The sequence below is a fragment of the Ptychodera flava genome, chromosome 15 (assembly GCF_041260155.1).
Source record: "Ptychodera flava strain L36383 chromosome 15, AS_Pfla_20210202, whole genome shotgun sequence".
Taxonomy (NCBI): domain Eukaryota; kingdom Metazoa; phylum Hemichordata; class Enteropneusta; family Ptychoderidae; genus Ptychodera; species Ptychodera flava.
Window position 1 is genome coordinate 25,498,186 of NC_091942.1, and position 14,992 is coordinate 25,513,177.

General features: G+C 37.8%; 1 protein-coding gene across 3 annotated transcripts in view; it reads left to right on the plus strand.

Moving 5' to 3' along the window:
- LOC139151665 (coiled-coil domain-containing protein 33-like) overlaps nucleotides 1-14,992 on the plus strand; it is a 50,096-nt gene that overhangs the window by 8,840 nt on the left and 26,264 nt on the right. For 2 of the 3 annotated variants that reach the window (XM_070724607.1, XM_070724608.1), the window contains exon 4: nucleotides 13,641-13,804. In XM_070724607.1, the coding sequence (XP_070580708.1) occupies nucleotides 13,641-13,804 (164 nt within the window). Of the gene's footprint in view, nucleotides 1-647; nucleotides 1,273-13,640; nucleotides 13,805-14,992 lie in introns of those variants that run through there. The other variant, XM_070724609.1, reaches the window with a different exon arrangement.

Below are 14,992 nucleotides of genomic sequence, written 5' to 3' on the forward strand. Positions count from 1 at the left end.
CTTGTCCATAAGCTTGACAATCTGGTTTGCTGAAATACTGAACATTACACCAGTCCAAGCCCTCATATTCATATACTCACTCTCTTACTTGGTCCATGCTCTACCGACTGATAATCAATGAGAAGTGCACCATGAAAAGAATCATATGCAGAGGACATTATGTCATATCCATGTTGCTGTCAAGATTTTACATCTAACATGTATCTGTACCATTGGTATGTCCCAAGAAAAGCTTTACTCCACTCGGACAGCTTCAACTTGAAAGGTCTTTTAGTGAAATCTTCCCATTCTCGCTGTGATCACAGTGAAGAGTTCTCTGACGTACATGTAATGGCTAAATGGCACAATGTACACATTGGTTTTCTGAAAGAGTTGACTCTTTCTGAACTGCTTCAAATACAACTTTGATCAAGGTTTACTTGCCACAAACTCGACTGTGTATGTCACACCTGTTGTCTTGATCAACCTGTCTGTCCATATAAAGGTCAGTGCGCACACATAACGAGGTAGCCCTTCAGTTGTTCTCTGTCACTTACCTTTTGTGTTTTGGTAAATCCTTTGAAATGGGTGTTTACTGAATTCTGTGTTGTGATGACGTTACATCAGGATATGCAGATATGTGACTGCCCGACATCGAATGAGACTCTGTTGTGGTGAACGAGAGCTAGCTGCCACACACGTACGTGAAAGGTGACACAGTCACCAGTGTACGGAATGTGTTTTGTATGGTTGCTTTGAGTGCAACTCAGTGACCAAGACATGTGTCAACAAAACTGTGAGCTTTGATTCTCAGGCATTTGAAATGAGATATGTGTTGACAATGATTTACTCCACTGCGCTGTATGCAGACAACTCGTATAGTGTTTTGCCCATCAAAACATGAAGCCTTATCATAACTAGGGATTCAAAAGAAGAGCCAACACTTAATACTATCTGTTTAGGATGGATTCAGGTGGGGATAAACCTTCAGCGCAGGGGGAGCCGCAATCAAAGGCCGGTTCGCGGCCGCCAAGTCAGGCCAGCAAGGCAGGGTTACAGCCACAAGACAGATCCAAGTCTTCAGTTTCACAAGCCAAGTCTGACATGGGAGGCAAGCAGACAACACCAGCACCTGAACCGACAGCTGTTCCTGATAATCAGGAAGCTGCTTCCCAGCCGGGATCTAGAGACAGGGCGAGATCCCGGCCTCCGACTCAAAAGAGCCAACCTTTATCACGCACTTCTAGAGTGGGATCAGAACCACAAGTACCCCAAGGACAAGCAGATGATGAGGTTTGTCTTGCTATGCTATCACAACAATCGCCATGTGTGAGAATTCAAACCTGAGGTCATCTTATCAGTGGTGACCAGTCAAAATATATCATGAAAGCTAAATTTGGTAAAATACTATTGACAGTACGTGTTACCTGTCTTTGTAACATTGAATACCTGCACCAAGTTGTGTCTTACTGCCATGTTATGTATGTTTTAAAGAATTGACCTTTGTCCCTCACTCATTGTCGTGGTGTACAAATATTTTCACACATGTTTAGTTCTAGGTGTAAAAATATTTCTAACATATCCAGTACAGACCTTATGTACCTTTCAGGTACAATTAAAATATACCTGAAATATTTATTGACTCAGACGCTAAACAGATTATAAATATATACATGTAATAATGTTTTAGTAGAGTATAATTACAGTACAGAATCAACAGGAAGAGATTATGTTCCATTATTAGTACATGTTGTCAACTCTTGTTATGTAACATGGAAAAATATAACTATTGCTGTATTTAATTTTTGAGATCATTTCTTTTAAATATTAATTTTGTGTTGAAAAGACCATACAAGTTTTTAGATTGCATGCATTTTTCAATAATTTTCCTTAAAAACCAACGAGTATAAAATGGTCTCTCAGAATAGATTAAGATTATTGAGAAAAATTGAAAGGGTATCTATCAGTAAAAAAGCTGAAGTCAAGTTTCTTTTGTTTTTCTTAAAATCGCTATTTTTTCACTGTGGAGAAAATAATCAGAAGATTAGTCCTGAAGGAAAACAACAACAACAACAAGACAAAATTACATTAAAGAACAAAGATGACACCCCATATAGTATGATATGATTGGCACTGTTTGTCATCAGATTACAATTTACCGTTCAAACGTAGGCATATTTGGCGAAATATTGTATCTTTAAATATTTTAGCGGGAGCATGAATATTGGAATTTAAACAACTTTCCCATCAAATAATGGCCATGCAGATTATGCTGTAGTGTGGTGTGGCCATAAGGTATGGTGATATTCAAAACTTGACAATACACAATGTAGCTGTAACTTATAACGCATTTCACAGGATGAAATTCATCTTGCTTTTAAATTACTGTTTCTCCGTTTATTCCTAAAATCATGCTGAAGAGCTTAGGTAACAGCATTTGTAATGGCGGCTGTGATATTCAAATAACTGTCATTTGTCAACAATAACATTGTGTATTGTACACAATATATGGTGTTAGCATAGCTAATGCTTGGATGTCAAGACATTGCAGGTAGAGGAGGAAGAAAAATGATAAAAATTATGAAAAGGTTATCAAAAATTACAGCTGTTGCCCTTCTGTTAATGATATGTACATGAGGTTGTGATATTTGAATGGCAAATTTATTACCAAAGACAATCTATGGATCCGGCATCCTGTGTTTGAGTGAATCATTGACAGTAGCCGTGGCAACAGTACCATGTTGTTGAATGCCCATGTGGCTGCTACGCAAATCATAACAACACTGATAATCCTCCCAGTTATTTGTTGCTGGGTAAGTCCTTACCCTATGATCCAAGTGCCTTAGTGCTGATAATTGTAAACTTTGCTCACATCCAATATACACCTGATATCAATGGTTATAGTGATATTTCAAATTTCTCTTTTATGTCAATGAATAATATAATCCATAGATGTTCCAAATGACGCTCACCTTTGATTTGGACCCAGAACTTATAGTGCTATTTTCCTGTCACGTTTGAATTCAAATAAATGGTATATGTAAGTCTGTCACTTATGATCCCATGATCAGGCCGGCTGTGGAGCAACCATAATATCCCCATTTTGTAGTGATATAAGCACTGAAGAAAGCATTCAAATATAAACAACAAACTTTCGATTCAATACTTTAATTTATGTTTGCCTTTCCTTAAAGCTTAAACCCCAGCATGAAAAGTCCAGGGGTAGGGATTAACTAAGGTTTTAAATTATGTCGTGAGGTGTTTCTGTCTTTTGTTGTCCTTTGAAATCACAATCCTGATGTAAATATGTTGCTAGATTTTTGGATCAAGTCCGAACGCGGGTTTAAAGTAAAACCAAAATTTCCATGTAGACAAAATCTCTTTAAAAATTTTAGTTGCGAATTTAAAACCTTATATCTTAGAGATCTCTCATACATTATATTTTAATACCTAATTATCATATGCTTAGCTGGTGTAATGAACATGTGTATTTACAGATTTTTTGCTTTCACTGTTTCATAGAAAATTTAAGACGTGTGATACCAGTTAAGCCATTGTCTGCATTGCTAATGGTTCAGCAAGAGTAAGACTGGCAGTTTAATCTGCATGTGTATGCTGTTCTACTTTAGTAGGGCAGAGTTTAATGTAAACATTTCAATAAGACTTTTCTTTGCAACATCAGAGTTTGAAATGCTGTAAGTGAAACACAATTCCCAGTTTTGCATTTCCCCACTTAAAATTGAAAGTGGTTGTGTCTTTTTCTGGATGTCACTATGGAAACCAAGCCTTTGCAAAGGTAAAGTGATACTGCTTGCAGTGTTTGATTCAATAGTAATCTCAGAGTGACTCACTTTTCATACCTTCAGGCGCTTTGTGTTTACTCTTATGATGCATTGTCCTTCCAGAATTTACGTTGAACATTGATGTCAACATTATCGGCTGTAGGCATGGAATATTACATATCAAATTTAATAATGTTGTACAAAATGAAATGTGTATAAATCCAAATCATTACTGTTGTTGAATTTTGCAAAATAAGTAAATATCTGTTCCGTCTCAGAAATTGAAACAGTGTGGGAATTGCAATAATTACATCTTTCAATAAAGCAACAGGAGGAAAGAAAGTGTAGCTCTTTATATCTCAGGCATGCACATGCAGAGTAATGAACTTCTTAGAAAATCAACGATACACTATCACTATAATATTTTGCTTCAACCAGTGGAGAAAGCCTAGTTACATGTATAATACTGTAACCTTAAATCAATGAAAATTAGACCCTAGAATGTATTGTGTTATTTTTTTCTCCATATCTTGTGGGCCATCATATCTATTATGTTATGTATTTCTTCAAGTATTATTAATGTAACCCAGGTAGTTAAACTCAGTCAACTAAAACTGGACCCAAGTTCATATTATCCAATCAACCCACGAAGGAAAACGATGATTTATCGCACAATTGAGTTGCATAGTTTTTATGTTGAGGTGTATTTCACTACACAATAATGATGATAAAAAAGTCTACAATATTAGCCGGGCAATACTGTTTTAAACAGACAGAAACTGCTAGACACGCCCTATCCAAGTCGTATCAATTACAATGTTCACTCAATAGACACTCTCCAGAATTGTTCAGGTTTCAGAGTCCACGTCGATCCTGTTGCTTACGGTTACAAAGTCCGTGTCGTAACCTCTTCCAGTTCGGGTGGGAAACTGATTCACACAAACGTCCTCCAGACAGTTCTCCTTTGGGATTAACTCAATAGCAGTCCAACGCTTCCGTCAATGGGTTGGATGTCAGGAAACTAGAAGTTCATAAGCCATGCAAAAAGACCAACCAACGTGTCTTGGCTAGTGGCAAGAAGAACTAATTCCCGTAGACCGAGTCTCTACTTGCACAACACACCACTCCATCCAGCAGTATCTGTCGCTTGCAGTGCATTGTGGGAGATCACGGCACAAGGAATTCCATCTGATTACTTAACTGTCAGATTGGATGGAGATCAAATCACGTGACTTACTTGTAACCGGGGGTTACATTAATATAGCCTTTTGACGCTTTTTTTCACCAATGAGTTTACAAATATGGTTAAAATGTGAAAATGGAAGACTTTTTCACAGTACATGTTATAAGATGCAGTAATGTCACTTGCACTAGGGGCAGTTCATATACAGCAATTTTTATTTTGTTTTCATGGAGAAGAATTGTTTGATCCCTTTATGAGGAGGATAAAAATTCTAGGCCATGTACCACACACCAGGTAAATTTACAGTGGAAACATCATCATGGCCATATTTTGCTCATAAATATTGCATCTGAGCAGCATAATGTATCATCCATCATTTACATTATTCGAACAATTATCGTAATTTACCCAAGAAAAATTGTTGAAATTTAATAATTTGACAATAAATAATTGATTTGCAATGTTGAACAGCAGAGCTTAAGTTAAACTATTTATTGCACTATGTCAACCTGAATGATCACATACAATCTACTGGTAGTAATTATCAAGTATTACTGTTTTAAATTTAAAAAAAAACCCAGAAGAACTATATAAATGTACAGTCATTTATATTCTGAGTGTTAACATGTCTACCTTTTTACCCATTTTTTCCCACTCATCAATCTATCATCACACTCACAAACATTGCAAATGATAAATATTTGCAAAAAAATTATGTTGCAAGTGTCACAGAGTCTCTTGAGTTGTCTCCAAAACACTCATCTGTTATTGATACGATCAAATATTAAAATTTAATTAAAAAACAAACATTTCAAGTATGTGGACATGTCATACAATTACACTCCAACTTCTAACGCTGTACATTTGTCAGCACGATGAGTGAGTTTTTCATTTACTGTAACAAGGTATTATTAGGGGCCCAAGCCGGAACGGCCTGGGAACCTATTGTTATGCTCAAGTTCTACTACTTCCTCTTCTTCCTCTTTTTCTTCTTCTTCTGCCGATTCTTTGTCGACCTAGATCTCTTAAACGGCTGAACGAAAACTTCTCAAATTTGCAGGGCTAGTAGGTATCAATTAGTACTCGTGCACCTGACCCTTGAAATTTTGATTGGTCACGTGACCTGGCGGCCATATTGGATTTTCCAAAAACCTAAAAATGGCTTGTCCAGAAGACCTAGGGGTCTAGTCGATTTGAAATTTTTTGTATAGTAAGCATGACCTAAGGTCTTTAGAATTTGCAAATAAAATCGCATGCGGTCACGTGACCTTGGCCGCCATATTGGATTTTCTAAAATAGTCACTTAATCTTTAAAAATCTTCTTCTCCAGAACCGAAACATCGATTAAGCTCAAATTTTACTCATGTCATCCTTACAGTGATCTCTTTAAAGTTTGCAAAAGACATTTCGATTGGTCACGTGGTTTGGCCGCCATATTGGATTTTTTGAAATCATAATTTAATCTTTAAAAATCTTCTTCTCCAGAACAGATTCACCAATTGAACTAAAATTTAATAAATGTCATCTACAGTGTGATCTATTTCAAGTTTGCGAAAAGCGTTTCGATTGGTCACGTGGTTTGGCCGCCATATTGGATTGCGCAAAAAATCGTAATTTAATCTTTAAAAATCTTCTTCTCCAGAACCAAAACACTGATTAAGCTGGAATTTTACTCATGTCATGCTTACAGTGATCTCTTTCAAGTTTGCAAAAGGCATTTCGATCGGTCACGTGGTTTGGCCGCCATATTGGATTTTGTGAATCACAATTTAATCTTTAAAATCTTCTTCTCCAGAACTAACACACCGATTGAACTAAAATTTTACATCTATCATCTAAAGTGTATCTCTTTCAAGTTTGCAAAAGGCGTTTGGATTGGTCATGTGGTTTGGCCGCCATATTGAATTTTGCAAAAAATCGTAATTTAATCTTTAAAAATCTTCTTCTCCAGAACCAAAACACTGATTAATATGAAATTTTACTCATGTCACCCTTACATTGATATCTTTCAAGTTTGCAAAAAGCTTCTACATCTATCATCGATAGTGTGATCTCTTTCAAGTGTGAAAGGCATTTGGATCGGTCTCATGGTTTCGCCGCCATATTGGATTTTGTGAAAAATCGTAATTTAATCTTTAAAAATCTTCTCCTCCAGAACAAATACACTGATTGAACTAAAATTTTACACTTATTTTCCCTAGTGGTAGTCCTTTAAGTTTGCGAAAGGCATTTTGATCAGTCACGTAATTTGGCCGCCATATTGGATTTTGTTTAAATCACAATTTAATCTTAAAAATCTTCTTCTCCAGAACCAATACACACATTCAACTGAATTTTACTCATATCTTTCATAGTGCGAGCACTTTCAAGTTTGCGAAGGCATTTGGATCGGTAAGTCGCCCCAATGTTCATAAGGCTGCAGTTTAAAACCTCGTCAGTCAGAAGATCGATCAGTGATGTATGTTTTATTGTACACTTGAAAGTCAAAGACGGCACGACAGATTGCAATGCCCGCTGTCAAATTCAGCTAGCAGTCACACGAACCCTAATCTCGGCCCCTTGTGTAAGGCAACTTTTGCGACCAGCTTTTGTACGCCAGGTGACGTTGTCGAGTATACTGCGACGGAAGTACTTAGAGGAGTGTGCCACTAGCTTTAAGGGGTGGCCGACCGGTGTGATCGACTGAATGGCACAATTACTGGAGTCTATGCACAGCTGATATGTGAGTGTCAAGGACCATAAATGAAGCTATTCGGGTATTTTTATATGTAGGTGTCTGAATGCACGCTCACTTGTTCATCATGATAAAAAAGACAGATACATGACATTGCAAGGTGTGGTGATTTGTTTATGTTTCTCTATCTGACATGCATGGAGTGGCCCTGGTGTGTTGTGTAACTGAGAGCATGTAGCTGATTAAAAATGTAAACAAGACCACATCAAGTCCAGCCGTTAATGTCGTAAAAATCGCTGATACATATCTATTGAAACAGCACCTTGTTAAATGAAGTCTGCAGCTTGATCGAATTTCACTGTAATTGCTTTGTGCAGTTGCATGCCCGGTCTAAGAGATCGCCGAAATTTACCCGATATTTATCAGGGATTTGGGGACTCTGATATCGATACTGGACAATAGTAGAATGACTTGTCCTGTGCTTCGGTACGCCAGATCTGTGAAATCGTCGATATTTAATTGGATGTTTATCGGCAATTTGGGGACTCTGATATCGATAGTACACAATACTAGAATGACTTGCCCTGTGCCTCGGCACGCACGGTCTGTGAAGTCGCCGATATTTACTAGATATTTATTGGCGATTTGGGGACTCAAATATCGATACTAGACGATACTAGATTCTGTCAAATCCCAGTTAAATATCCGATATATATCGTGACCTTGCATTTCTGGTCAAACCCGACTTTCAAGGACTGACTCTAACTTCAGATACCGAACGATACTAGATTCTGTCGAATCGCGGTTTATCCAATATCGGAGAAGTTGGACGCTCTTGCCATAGTTCTAGGTCTAAATAGGTGCGACCTGGCATCTTATGTTTGTTTGCACAACTTATTATAGTGGAAACACTCAGTAAACATCCACTTCCTTCGGCGTCTTTGCCTGCTTTGTTTTGTGCGCGACTTCCGCGCTGTCAGTAACTTTACCAGGGCAGACAATGGCTCGGAAATGCGCGATTTGCGCAATCGCGCAGGCGAGAGAAAACCATGTCCACCATCGTAAATTATGCCGGTTCCATCACTGTTACTAATGAATCAAAAATAATCCTTATATCAGCCATATTATCGACATGTTTTGTCATTTAATTGTCTACTCTTTGAACAAAATAATTTGTTGCTTTGTCGTACGTCGGCCGATGACTGACGGCAGACTTCTTTGGCATGCAACCAACATAGTGAGTTGATAGCGTTGGAATTTGACAAAAGCTTAAATGAGCATGCGCGAAAAAGTTTCAAGATCCCCCCGTTTTTATAGTCCAGTCATTGTACGCTTTCGGTAGTTTCGAGACATCCAAACAATGCAAATGCATTACAAATGCACGGTACGATGCGCCTAGAGTTGATTGAAGTCGGTGAAATGTTAAAAATTAAAATAATTTTTAAAATCGTAGTTTCTTTGGTGTCTCTCCTATATCCATACGAACCTATTTGGAATTAGGCAGCGCAGGCCAGGTTTCCTAGCAATGGAATGCGTTATCTGAGTCTGTGCAGTAGTGAGTTAGTTTCAGTCGGGGATTCGATATATATCGGACATTTCACCACCTTACATGTACATGTTTTCATAAAACCGACTTCATGGACTGACTGTAATTTCGATACTAAACGATACTAGATTTTGTCAAATCGCGGGTAAATATCCGATATATATCGGAAATTTCACCGCCTTACTGTTCTGGTAAAAGCCGACTAATTCCAGCATGCTATTTTTACATCCATGATTCCAGGGACTGACTCTAACCTTGATACTAGGCGATACTGAATTCTGTCAAATTACGGGTAAATATCCGATATATATCGGATATTTCACCACCCTATAGATCTAGCCGAGCCAATCTAACTTCGATATTGTATAATCTAGTAGCCGTAAATATTGGATATCATATAAAAAGTGCAATGTCGCGGTGTCCTCGGGATTCCGGGATAAACTCCTTTGTGTAGCGCTCATCCCGCCCGCTATCGCGTTCACCACACTCAGGTGTCTCACATCGCCTTCACCCCACTAAAGCATTCACAAATCACAGTTTACGATGCAGCTAGAAGGCAGCTCCATTTTCATACCAGTTCAAAAGTAAAATACTCATAGACTTGAGATATTTGTGCATGTTAGACTTTCGATACATTCGCTTTACGCTTGAATTTAGCATGGAGCTTTAATGAAATTATATCACTACATAATTTTCTAACTTTCTTCCTGTCGCTTTGAATGGTGTCATTTTGACCAAACTTGGCGAATAAAATCCTGACATAATACCATTTAGTTATACACTTTTAATAAAAGGGTGTTTGGCTGTAGGTGACTGTGTGATTATGGATAATTGCGGTTTCCACCACGCGCGATATATTGAACAAAATCTCCAACTACTATTGAGTCTACCGTGAATTTGGAAATTTAGGTAACGGCAAAAGCATACGACTTATTTTACAAAGTAGAGCGAGTAAGGCACTCCTGAACGGCGAAAATGTTGGTGGTGTATTGCTGGCAACAAGACAATATCTTTACTGACGTTAGGAACTTGTGTTGATTGGCTTCCGTAGAGATGAATTCGCGAGATTTTTCAGTGTATTGTGACGTGATATCGGAAACAGATTTTCAGACAAGGCGCTCGCTCGTCTGCCGAGTCAACGTACTTCCGCATTCATATCGTGCAAATGCGCAATTCTTGTCGCGATATTTGAGCATTAAACTTGATCGTCAGTGAAACAAAAGATGGTTCTCAATATCAAAACATTATGTATTTCATATTTTAGGGTTCTGTTTAAGTAATAGACATGAACATTTGGATTTATGATCCATGATTTCCGCGATCCGTGGCATGATTCAAGCTGGCCGTGAATACGCACTGATTTTTTTTTGTGATGACCCCTGACCCAAGTGTCATCGATACGTTGTGCGCGCTGTCCGAGCATCGCTTGCTAAAATTCATGGAGCTACCAAAGCTCCATGCTAAATTCAAGCGTAAAGCGAATGTATCGAAAGTCTAACATGCACAAATATCTCAAGTCTATGAGTATTTTACTTTTGAACTGGTATGAAAATGGATATCTAGTTCGTTTGAAAAACTGGTGTGATGAAGCAGGTTTCGTGCTGTTAAAGCGCGACATGTACAGTACAGCACTGATAGCGATTGCAGGTTTGTTACCAAGGCTGCGTTCACAAAAAAAAAAAAAACGGTTAGGGGGGCTGGAGAAATTCAGGAACGGTGATTCGAAAATTTGAGGGTAGTAGAGAGGGAACTTGAAATATTGCCCCACCTGTAGGGGGCACTTGAAAATGTTTTGGTTTCCTTTTATGTTTTACATTTTCCGATTCCAAGTTTTTGTAGGTAATTAAATGAACAATGAATACCATTTTTATGTCATTCAAATGTTGTAATGTTAGTAATAATTTAACAGAATCTACAACCATTTTGTCACATTCCATGACTTTTATCTCGAAAAAAATCTAAACATTTGTGATTTGTCGTATAAAAATCAGACTTGAGCCTAGTAACAGGGCACAAGCTCCAACCGTTGATGATTTTTGCAATATTTCTATCCAATATATCAACTACAGTTTCTTGCTGTCTCCCTACAGCATGCTCAAACACACAATGTTCAGTTTCTCGACAAAGCCAGTATATATAAATATGTATTAGGTGATAGTTTAATTAGAGTCCAGACTGACAGTCAGTTGTCAGCATTGGTGCATGGTACACATACACTGGCTGTGAGCAAGCTGAATACTGGACAGTTCAACATGCTGTAGAGAGTAGAACACGAACGCAGTTGTATAAACTGAACATAAATATTGTCAAAATTATCAAAGATAATACCGCTACTGCCTATGGGCAACTGTCACTATCAGATACTGCCCTGTTACTGGTACAGTAGTGTCACTGTTACTGCATACGTGAGCAGTGACAGAGTGAGCTCTGACTCTGATGTACATGGTAGTTGAAGAATAGTGTGTGTCAAATGACGCTCATGACAGTGAAACATTATACCTAAACAAGATCAGGCCAGAAAGCAATACAAGGAAGAACACATGGAAAAATTTTTGAATTCTGGCATATGAGAATAATCAAATATTACAAACAAAAGATGGAGTCACCATGCTTGATTTTCTAAATTTTCACATTCTTGTCATAAAATTATACAAAAGTAAAACTTTGAACACTAAAGATGAATGAAAAAATATATGACTAAATGGAATTACAACAAAATTTGCAATTATTACACTCAAAATTTCAGAGATGAATACATTGATTTGATGCAATATTTCAGCCTTCCAGTATTGTCAATTTTGAGTAGCATCTAATTCATATATGTCTTGTACTTTTGAAAGACATTTTTGGTAGCTCACCGTGCTCAGTTTCAGACTCCACATTTGATTTTGCGAAAATCGCAATTTATCTCTAAAATCTTATTCTCCAGAACCACAACACTGATGGCAATGAAATTCCACTTTTGTCATTCTTAGTGAGAGCTCTTTCAAGTTTGTGAAAGGCAATTTGATCGGTGACGTGGTTTGCCGCCATATTGTATTTTGCATAAAACATACGATTACGATTGAAACAGACAGTAAATATGAGATGATGTTCAAATTCTTCTTTACAAGGACTTGACTGTTTTCAAGCTGAAATTTTGCACATAATAAAATCACTGCACGAACTGGAAACCATGTTATCGCTTGGGCCCCGCCAACGCTGCTTGCAGCTTTAATTAATATTAAAATTTCATTAAGGGACAAACATTTCAAGTGGTGGATACGTCATACAATTATGTATCCAACTTCTAAACGCTGTACATTTGCCAGCACTGATGAGTGAGTTTTTCATCAGTGGACAATGTATTATGCTTCTGTAACTTAAAGTGCCCCAGAACTGTTTCATTAGCTTGCAAAGCTTTTCCTGGACAGAAAACAATCATGTAAATTCAAAGCAGATGTGTTCATTTGATCAACACTTAACGATACGTAATGCATACGCAGCATAGCATAGCGTAGTCAACTTTGCCATTAATAATGAATTATAATTAGGTCTATTAGGTGTTCCTCTTAATACAGATAATTACACCCACAGGCATATCAATTTTCATCATTTGATGCAGTACTGGTTGTACACGTATATTGTTAGACCATCTGTGATAAAAAAAATATTTCTCGATTATCATATCACAATTATTTTGTGTGTACATCTTTCATGTGACTTCTTTGAAGCATAGTTCAGTGAGGGGGCAGCTGTGGAAGGGGTAGGGTGCTCTAGTAGTAGCTTAGAAGTGAATACTATAGTCTTTAGAAGCTTGTGGCAATCACCTGTTGTGATAGTTCACTCTTCAGTGAAATATCACAGCATTTGGCACACTGACTGTTGAAGAATGAATAAACACCATGATAAGCTGATGTATAAGTTTATAGATTCACTGAGTATTCTACAGTTATGCTGGCACTGATGTGCCTTCCATGACCTCACATGCAAGGGTGAAAAGCAGATCTTTGCCGAATGGGGCAGATCTTAGATGCTGAAATTTTATATGAGAACAGGGCAGGGAATCAAATACTGCAGATCACTCTTGTAGATTCAATCACTGAAAAAAGCATGTGCACAACATTGGCTGCTGCCAGCCAACAGAAGTTCAGCCAAATCATGTATCTGTAGCTTCTGAACTATGTTGTTGCCGCTTATAGTCTCTTATGATCATGATGATTTGTATTGTTTTCATCACATGGCATAGGTGGTAAAAGATTTCTTTTTCCATCTTTCTTGTATGCATAATTTTCAAAAGTCTGAACGCAATTGAATTCACATCGATATAATTATTTTTGCATATCAATGATAAATTTTAACATCTTTTAGCCCAGAAGGTAGCCAGTTCTGCATAAGCTAAGGACTGGATATACAGTGGTAGGTTCTAGCCTGCATCAGTGATCATCATTCTGATATTTTCAAACCCTTGAATGACATTTCTATCATCTTTAATAGGTTGATGACTCTCCAGAACCACAGGGATCTCAGCAACACATTGGTCCGCTGGGTCGTATGCACATATCTAGACCAGGCAAAGATGAAATTGAAATTATTGTACATGGAGCAGCTAGTCTCCCATCATTGCCTGATGGTAGGATTCCCATTCCTTATGTTGTTGGGTAAGTGTACATGCATATTCCAGCTTTTTTGCTGTCCTCACAGATGTTCTTGTGCGTTCTTGGATTTTCTGAGAATTTAGAACTACAAAGTTCTATTGCTATGGTTTAATTGGCCAAATCTTGGTGATAGAGACTTCAGTGCTGGTAGAGTCATTACAACTTTAAAGTTACCAGTCTTTTGTGAAATCTTTTCGGTATCTTTTCAATCATGTGTGATCAAGTTGAATTGATAAAACACCAGTTATATTAACAGAGATATTTGCTCTGTGAAGTTTTATTAGTCCCCATGGACACCGTCCGGGGGGACTTATAGGTTTGGTCATGTCCGTGCGTGCGTCCGTGTGTGCGTCCGTCCGTGCGTCCGTCCGTTCACGCAGATATCTCAGAGATGCCTGGAGCGATTTCATTCAAACTTGGTACAAGGATTACTTCATATGTCATACAGATGCACGTCGATTTGTTTTGTGATACGATCCAATATGGCTGCCAGGCGGCCATTTTATTACGATTTTTTCATGTACAGAGCAACAACTCAGGCATGTTTCAACTGATTTTATTCAAAGTTGATACAAGGACATTGACCAATGTCATAGATATGCACTTCAATTTTTTGGTGATACAATCCAATATGGCCGCCGTGCGGCCATTTTGTTACGATTTTTTCATGTACAGAGCCATAACTCAGGCGTATCTCAATCGATTTTATTCAAAGTTGGTACAAGGACATTGACCTATGTCATACATATGCACGTCAATTTGTTTTGCGATACGATCCAATATGGCCGCCAGGCGGCCATTTTATTACGATTTTTTCATGTACAGAGCCATTACCCAGGCATGTTTCAACAGATTTTATTCAAAGTTGGTACAAGGACATTGACCAATGTCATAGCTATGCACATCAATTTGTTTTGTGATACGATCCAATATGGCCGCCGTGTGGCCATTTTATTGCGTTTTTTTATGTCCAGAACCATAACTCAGACATGTATCAAGCGATTTTATTCAAAGTTGGTAAAAGGAGATTGACCAATGTCATACATATGCACGTTAATTTGTTTTGTGATACGATTGGTCATACATTTGCACGTTAATTTGTTTTGTGATACAATTCAATATAGCTGCTGTGCGGCCATTTTGTTATGATTTTTCATGTCCTGAACTCAGACATGTATCAAGCGAATTTAT